This window comes from Nannospalax galili, unplaced genomic scaffold, assembly GCF_000622305.1.
Source record: "Nannospalax galili isolate Female #2095 unplaced genomic scaffold, S.galili_v1.0 scaffold517, whole genome shotgun sequence".
Classification (NCBI taxonomy): domain Eukaryota; kingdom Metazoa; phylum Chordata; class Mammalia; order Rodentia; family Spalacidae; genus Nannospalax; species Nannospalax galili.
In genome coordinates, this window is record NW_008340098.1 from 1042645 (window position 1) to 1050670 (window position 8026).

Below are 8026 nucleotides of genomic sequence, written 5' to 3' on the forward strand. Positions count from 1 at the left end.
GAGCTCAAGCTCTGAGCACAGGCCTGACACAGACCAGGCACCAGATCTATGATAGTTCTGATTGCTACTGTCATCACTCGGCTCCCGACACCTAGAAGAATCTGTGCTTTCCTCTAGTCTCCTCTGCCTCTTATGAGTGCTCGCATAGAATATGGTCAGTGCCATATTCATCCCTCTCCTCCACTGCATCCTGAGTTCTCTAAAGGCAGTGACCTTGTCTGGCTACTCTGGGAGCCCCATACCTGGCTCTAGGCCTTATACTTGGTGGGTTCCATGTGTCTTTGCCAATAAATCCTCCTGTGTACCAGACTCCAGAGACATCTGTTTGATGAATGGTTACATCATGGCATAATACAATAAATTAAAATTCATTGCATAATGTGGCTCTCTAGACAGGGACTGTGCTGCTAGTGACATCATACTGGCTGGTGACACCAATATCATTAGTAATGTTTACTTCAGGAAAATACCCTTGGTCTAGACATATTGGAAAATGGTCCAGAGTTCTGACTGTGGCCTATAGGAATTTCCTCCCAGCAGGAGGGGGCTGGCAGTTGGTGTCCTTTCATGTCACAGTTGTGTTTCATCTGCGTCTCCATGTCTCAGTAAATAGTTTGGATAAATTATGACTACCTTTGAGATCACACAAAGCTAGAAATGCTGTGGTGGACAAGAAGCTCAGAAGAAGTCTCCTCTGGGTCTCTTCTCTCTCTGTTGACTGAAAAGAGCACACTCTAATGAAGGAAAGTTCTAGTGCTCTGCAAGCCCCAGACATGTTCCATATTCACGCATGCCTCTGGGCCAACAGCTCAGGAAAGCTGTTCCCCTTTCTATCTGGTGACCTCCTAGATTTTGTTCAAGGACCCATTATAATTCTCCATCTGGTTTTCTTGCAATAAAGGGATCTGGTATAGTCCCTTGAGGGTTTTCCTGAATCTGTATTATCCATGTTCCCAAGTTCAAGGCAATCTCAGGGCAAACAGAAAGAAGTGATAGACAGAGCCTCTTTCTTGGACGTCTCATAACAAGATCTGCAGAAAAAGGGAAATGTGCATACTAGGTCAGAGCAGCCACCAAGGGTTTTTACCACTGGTAAGACATGGACTACAGATGAGAGCACTGGGGGAAAAGATTGGAAGCTGGCAGCTAAGAACCAAGAGCAAGCTTTTAAAAATTAGAAATTGTTGGATGCGGTAGTCTACACCTGTTATCTCAGAACTCAGGAGGCTGAGGTAAGAGAATCACACCCTTGGGGCTGGTGAGATGGCTCAGCGGGTAAAGACCCCTGAGTTTGATCCCTGGGGCCCCCACATGATGGAAGGAGAGAACCCACTCTGAGAACCAACTCCTGAAGTTGTTCTCTGTCCTTCACATTAGCATCACACACACACACACACACACACACACACACACACAAATAAATATAATTTTAAAAATTTAAAGAGAGAAGCATAAACTAGAGCCTATACTGGGCTACAAGGTGGAGGCCAGTCTGGCTTATATAACAAGGCCCTATTTCAGAAAAAAATAATGTCAGAAATCCTCTATAAACAAACTTGGGGCTGGTCTTTCTGCCCAGATGCCTCTGAACAGCATCTAGAGGGGTCCTGAAAGATCAAGAGGGTGAGCTTAGGGCAGGGGCTTAAACAGAGGGTATATATAGGGCTTGGGAGCTTAGAGAATCTAAGTCCATACCACCTCCATCACCACACACGAGCATGATTTTAATTAAATCCCCATCTCTCGGTTTAGTTTGTCGTTGTTGTTTAATTAATTTATAGATAGGGTCTTTTGTGACCCAGCCTGGTCTCAAGCTCCTTACATAGTTCAAGGCCAACCTTGAACTTCTGATCTTCCTGCATTTACCTAAGTGCCTAGCTTTCCCAGTGTAGTTTTAGCTGTAACTGCCCCTACTGGAAGCTGGAACTAGATTCTTATGCTACTTTACTGGAAGATGTGAGCAACCTAACAGGCTGGGATCCCTACGGACATTTCCCAGACCCTCCAAAAGCTCTCTGGGGACCATGCTTACCTAAGTGTCTCCTTTCCGGGTTTAGTTTTAACTGTAAACTGCCCCCTACTGGAAGCTGGAACTAGATTCCTATGCTACTTTACTGGAAGATGTGAGCATCCTAACAGACTGGGCTCCCTACGGACATTTCCCAGGGCCTCCAGTTCTCTGGGGGCCATGGAGAAAGGGGATTCCGACGCTGTGGCGCTTACTAAATGTTCTAAGATCCTCATGCTTCTTCACTGCGTGGTCCCACCTGCCTATTTAACAAATAGGGAGGTCAAAGGGTTGGAGGTGTAGCTCAGCGGTAAAGGGCTTGCCTGGCCCTAGCGTGCAAAAGGAAAAAAAAAAAAAGCAAAGCAAAGAGGAAAGGAAAAAGGAAAAGTTAAGCGAAAGGTAAAAGAACGGGGAAAGGAAAAGGAGAAAGAAAGGAAAGGAGAAAGGAAAAGAAAAACCAGTGGGCCGGCCTGGCACCCTCAGGAGTCACCCTGTGCACACCACCCTACCAGCCGCATATGCCAAACGGCTTCAACCAAGGGGCGGGGCTAGAGGTGTGGGGCGGAGCCACCGAGTCACGTGATGCCCGGCCCGGAAGCTCTTGAGCTGGAGACACCCCCCTCCCCTGGTGACCCGGGTAGGAGCTGCTGATTCAACTGGCGTCCCGCGTCCACCACTATGGCTTGGACCAAGTACCAGCTGTTTCTGGCCGGGCTCATGCTGGTCACCGGCTCCATCAACACGCTCTCGGCAAAGTGAGTCTGGGTCGGGCCGGAGGGGCTGCTGGGGCCTGGGGGCGCCGAGTCCCCCCGCCCTGCGCCGTCCTTCCGCTCCTCGCTCCGCCGCTGCTCTCTGGCCGCACCAGAGAGCACGTTACCGAAAGCAGGTTCGGTTCGTGCAGTTTGTGGACCAAGGGGTGCGGGGCCGGGAAAATGCAGGGATCCGAGGCCCGGCTTTGATTGGCGATCACTTCCCGTCCCCGCGCCTCAGTTTCCTCGTCTTTGAACCGAAGAGTTGGACCGGTTCCTCCCCGCGGCGCTACGAGTGCTGCGATCCCGAGGGAGGCTGCAGGATTTGAGCACTAGAACTCCTGTTGTCGCCGGGCTTAGTGAGCTGAAGGGCCTAGGAAACCAGGAGAGGATGGCCCTGGGTCGGTCATGGAGGAGTTGGGAGTCTAAGTGGCAGAAGTTTGAGGGCAGGGAAGAGAAAGGTGAGATCCAAGTGGCTAGTCGCCCGTGCCAAATTGCCCAACGAAACCCCACCCCTCCTACCCCCATAATCAGAGTGGGCCCATTGACCTGGGGGAAAGTGATAAGATTGAAAAAAGAAAGAAGCCATGTGATCAACTCAGTGGTCAACATAAGAGTCGTTTGGTGCAGGGAAACACACTTTGTGGCTCTGCTAGCAGATGAGGGTACTGAGGGGATGGCAGGGAAGTGGGAAAAGAAGAGAGAGAGACTGGGTGCAGAATGGGGCCACAAGACCACAGAATCAAGGTGTCTGCGTGGGAGAAGAAGTGGCCTTAATCCTGACAGGGAGGCAGCGGGGCTTGTCAGCTCCATTGCATGTGGGTAACAGGACAGTCTCTAGGAGGTTGGGGACTAAGGACCAGGGCATCCTGAGGCGGAGGAACCCAGCACGACCTTTTCTCTGTCATGCAGCAAAGCCTTTAGGTTGGCTGATATCACTTGATCTCTGCACCTCCTGCAGGGCAAGGGCTTCCTTCTCCATCTAAATTCCTTAGTGACCAGAACCTGGCCTTTGTCTAAGGTGCACATGAAGAGCAGTGGACAGTGGTTGTCCAACCAAGCCTCACTTTCCACTGGGTCCTGCTAGGCAAAAAGAGACCTTATGGTGACTCCCAGTAGATTTCCTGTCCTTTGGGTGTGCTCTTGGTTACCTGTTGGGATCTGTACTTTGAGAAACTGTGAGCCTTGTGAGGGACATCTCCATTTTTTATTCACTTCTGAGGTATTTGTATAGAGATGTGAAGTGAATCAGAAGAGAGGTTAGGAGAGAAGTAGTCACTTCTTCAGGTGACTGTAAGGTTCCTACAGTGTGGGAGAGAAGGAGGCACAGGAGATGGCTTTGAGATGCTTGGTATCTGAAGTGAACAGAGACAGCAGTCACAATGGAGGACCCCCTTCCCCTAAAGAAGGGAATTCTGGGTGGGGCCTACCTGTCTCTTGGGCTCACCTCTGAGTGTCTTGCGGAGAAATTTCTCACACTAGCCAAGGAATGGTTCCAGTGGCTATAAGCCTGTCAGGGCTGCTGTCCCCAGGGAAAGTCCAAATGGTCATTTACTACTGGGATAAACTTTGCTGACTCAGTCCTTCCTTAAAAAGAGCTCCAAACCAGTCAGGTAGGAAGTCAGGGGATCCTTACTCTCAGGAAGCGCAACCCTTGGAGGCTACTGGAGAATGAGGAAGGAGGTGCCTAAGTGAGAGACTCAATCTTTGACCATGTCCCCTGTCCTGTAACCTGGTGTAGGGCCTCTCAGGAGCCACCTGTCCTGCGGTGGGCCCCAGAGTTGAAATGCAAACCATGTTTTAAAACAAACAGCGAGGAGAGAAGATGGGGGAGTGACAGGCATACCGTGAGGTGAGCTACCCATTAGGAACCCCATTGCTGGCCTGTAATTCTAAACACAAGCACATCAGTGAGGGCAGCCAGTACACAGGACCAAGGCCTACCAAGTGCCAGGCTGTCTGCCTTGGCATCGTTTCACGTGAACTCAAAGAATGCTCATTAACCAAAGAAGGAGGTATATAGGTTCATCATCCCTGGATAGAGAAACTGAGGTACAGAAAGATTCAGTTACGTGCCAACTTCAGCTCACTTCTCAAATGATGGATTCAATTTGAGTCAAAGTAGTCTGACTCTAGAATCTGTGCTCTTAACTACCAGCAGGAGTAGGTAACTGTCCTGGTAAATGTTCAATTGCTGTGATAAAACACCAAAAATAACCTGGGGAGTTAAGGGTTTATTTCAGTTTACAACTCCCAGGTCACAATCCCGCACTGAGGGAAGTTAGGGCAGGAACTGAAGCAGAAACCATGGAGGAACACTGCTTACTGGCTTGCTCCCATGGCTTGCTCAGCCTCCTTTCTTACACAGCCTAGGCCCACCTGCCCAGGGATGACACTGTCCACATCAGTTAACAATGAAGAAAATGCCTCATAGACATGGCCACAGGTCAGTCTGATAAAAGAAATCCCTCAACTGAGGTTCCCTCTTCCCAGATGGCTCTAGTTTGTGTCAAGTTGACAAAAACTGACCAGCACAGTACCTCTGCAATCCTTTTGGGAAGCTGGTTATTTATTTATCTTTTGAAAACAGGTCTCACTATGTCGCTCTTGCTGGTTTTGAACCTGGGATCCTCCTGCCTCAGCCTCCCAAGTATTGTATTTCACAACATACCACCATACCCAGTTTGTGGGCATTTCATGATTGCTATAAACAAATTTGCTAGTCTAATCCCCAAATTTATAGGTGAAGCTCCAAGAGAAATTTTTTTTTGTAACTTAGGATGTCAGAAGGGGGTTGGCCCTCATGTCTCAGGACTTTAGTCCCATTCCCATATTGGCCTTTAGACTGCATTCCTCCCAAGTCCTGCCTCCTTATGCCTTCTTCACTCATCTCCCCACTGTGTCTAGAGGTGTAAATTGTAAATGATCTATTCCCCTACCATCAGGGTGCCCTCCTGGGACCAGATAGCAAGCCTTCACTCAGACTAAGAAATCTGGCTTGTTTATCTTGAGAGCTTCTGGCAGCCTTTGGTGGATTCTTGACCCCCACAGGAGGACCTCAGTGCTTCCCCTCCTGGGGTCCCTGGGAGGATTGGGTGCCTCAGAAGAGGAAGTAGGGAAGAAGTGCTGGGACCATAGGTCAGCTCTCCTCTGCCCACTCAGCGGGGTGTAGAAGGCTGCAGAGAACTGTTACATGCCCATGAGGAGAAAAGCCATCAGCCCTGGCTAGCCCTTGCAACCCTCCCTGGGCCTTGACAGAGGCCGCTCCCTGGGAAGTAGTACTTCCCCTTTCAGTGACTTCTTCCTCATCCCCTCACCAGCCACTTTTGTGGACCATCTTCTTGAGACCAAGCTGTTTCCATCTGCCTGAACCAATGCCCAGGGTAGAGCCCCATTGTCTCAAATCTAACTGAAATGCTTCACCAGAAGAACCACAGTCAAATAGACTGTGGACCCTCCAGGGTCCTCTCCAGGACCCTCCTAAGCTCCTAAGTCACAGCCCCCTGCTGCAGGCTGTAGAGCTAGCCAGAGAGGGCTTATGAGCCTGGCTTGCCTTCATCTGTGGGCAGGAAACCCTGCCTGGAATCACCAGGCCTCTGTTTAGAGAAGTGCCTCATACTCTTCCTTTCCAACTTTAGCCTTTGGCCCCTGCCCTTGGGTTCTGTGAACTGGTTGGCATCATTGGTTCAGAGGGACTGCAGGGCCAGTTTAAGGAAGTTTTATGGTGGGGGGAGGGCAGTGCAGAAGAGTGGAGGGAGCATGTAGTTTGGAAGCTGTGTGATGAGAGGAGTCATGGGCCTCCCTGAGCCTCAAGTCTCCTCTGTGACATGAACATTACAATCTCAAGATTTTCTCACCCACAGAGATGAAAGGGCTCATCACTGTTTATCCTCTCATAATCGAGAGTCACCTGCTCATAGGGAAGGCCTGACCCTTCTGACAACCACTGGGTAAGGGAAAGAGCTAACTTGCTGAGTCAAGCTGAAGATGCGGGAGGAAATGGCAGTGATTCTCTAGGAATCAGCAGGGCCCAGTCACGTCAGACACTTCCTAGTCTCTGTAACCCCTGGTGCTGAGCCTTGAGTGTAAGCAAAGTGTACTGCAAGTAACTCACTGTCCTGCGGGTTTGTCCACCCCACAGCCTTCCTGCTGATGGCTTGGGGAACCCTGAAAGTAGCTTGTCACTGCCAGCAGAGGGGCTGGGCCTTCAGTCTGACTGGAGAATGGAAGCTGAGCTTTCTCCTCAGCTCAGCAGGGAAAGGCTGGGGTAAAAAGTTTGGGGAAACTTCAGAGTGCAAAGCTATGAAACTGGGTATTACCATTCTGGGTACCAGCCCTGGCTACTGACCCTGTTGGATGTTTATGAGTCCTGTGCCCCTCAAAAGCTATCTCTGACCCTAGGTTCCTCATTTGTGAAATAAGGCATTTTGTAGGATGATGATTGTGTGATGTATGTCATGGCTGTGGAACATCAGAGACAGTACCCTTGAGCCCATCCAGCCTTCTCTGTCTCAGTCAGCAAGGCAGTGTCCAGAGAATGAATGCTCCCCCAGAAGCTTGCTAGCCAGAATCCAATGAGACCATACTGACCCCACTCAAGGAAGGTGGTTCACACTGCATGTGGAAAAGAACAGAGAAGGTACAAAAAAGGGGTTGTTTGCATTAACTGCCTTCTGTGGGTCTCGTTTTACAGAGCTTATATTGTCTGATACTTTTGACATTCATCAGTGTTGGCCTGCTTCTCTCTAGAACTCACCGGACTTGTGTAACCTGAGGCTGAGCATTCTGAGCATTCTCTTGCTTTTCTGAGGATGAACTCCAGCAGGGTTTGACCACAGATGTGCACGTTGCTAACTGAATGAGCCTGAACTGTGTCTTGAGTCTCTAAGTCGCCCTCTGATAATGAGGATCCTTATGAAGCTTAACCAGAATGGCCCATGCAATGTGCTCAGCACAGGCCCAACACAATCAGTGCACAGTGAATTGTGAAGCTGGGCGTGGTGGGGATGCCTTTAATCACAGCATTCAGGAAACAGAGACGGGGGATCTGTATGAGATTGCGGCTAGCCTGTTCTACATAGAAAGTTCCAGGCCACCTAGGGCTACAGGGAGATCTTTGTCTCAAAAAAAAAAAAAAAAAAAAAAAAAAAAAAAAAAAAAAAAGAGAGAGAGAGAGAGAGAGAGAGAGAGAGAAGAAAGAGAGAGAGAAAGGAGGTGATGGATGAATCCAGTTGATCAGGAGAAAGCACCAGGACACAGATAAAACTCT

General features: G+C 49.5%; 1 protein-coding gene across 1 annotated transcript in view; it reads left to right on the forward strand.

The window, feature by feature from the left end:
- The first annotated feature begins 2600 nt into the window (after window positions 1-2600).
- Slc35f6 (solute carrier family 35 member F6) overlaps window positions 2601-8026 on the forward strand; it is a 14806-nt gene continuing 9380 nt past the window's right edge. The window contains exon 1 of the mRNA XM_008835011.3: window positions 2601-2763. Coding sequence (XP_008833233.1) covers window positions 2687-2763 — 77 coding nt within the window. The 5' untranslated portion in view covers window positions 2601-2686. The remainder of the gene's footprint in view (window positions 2764-8026) is intronic.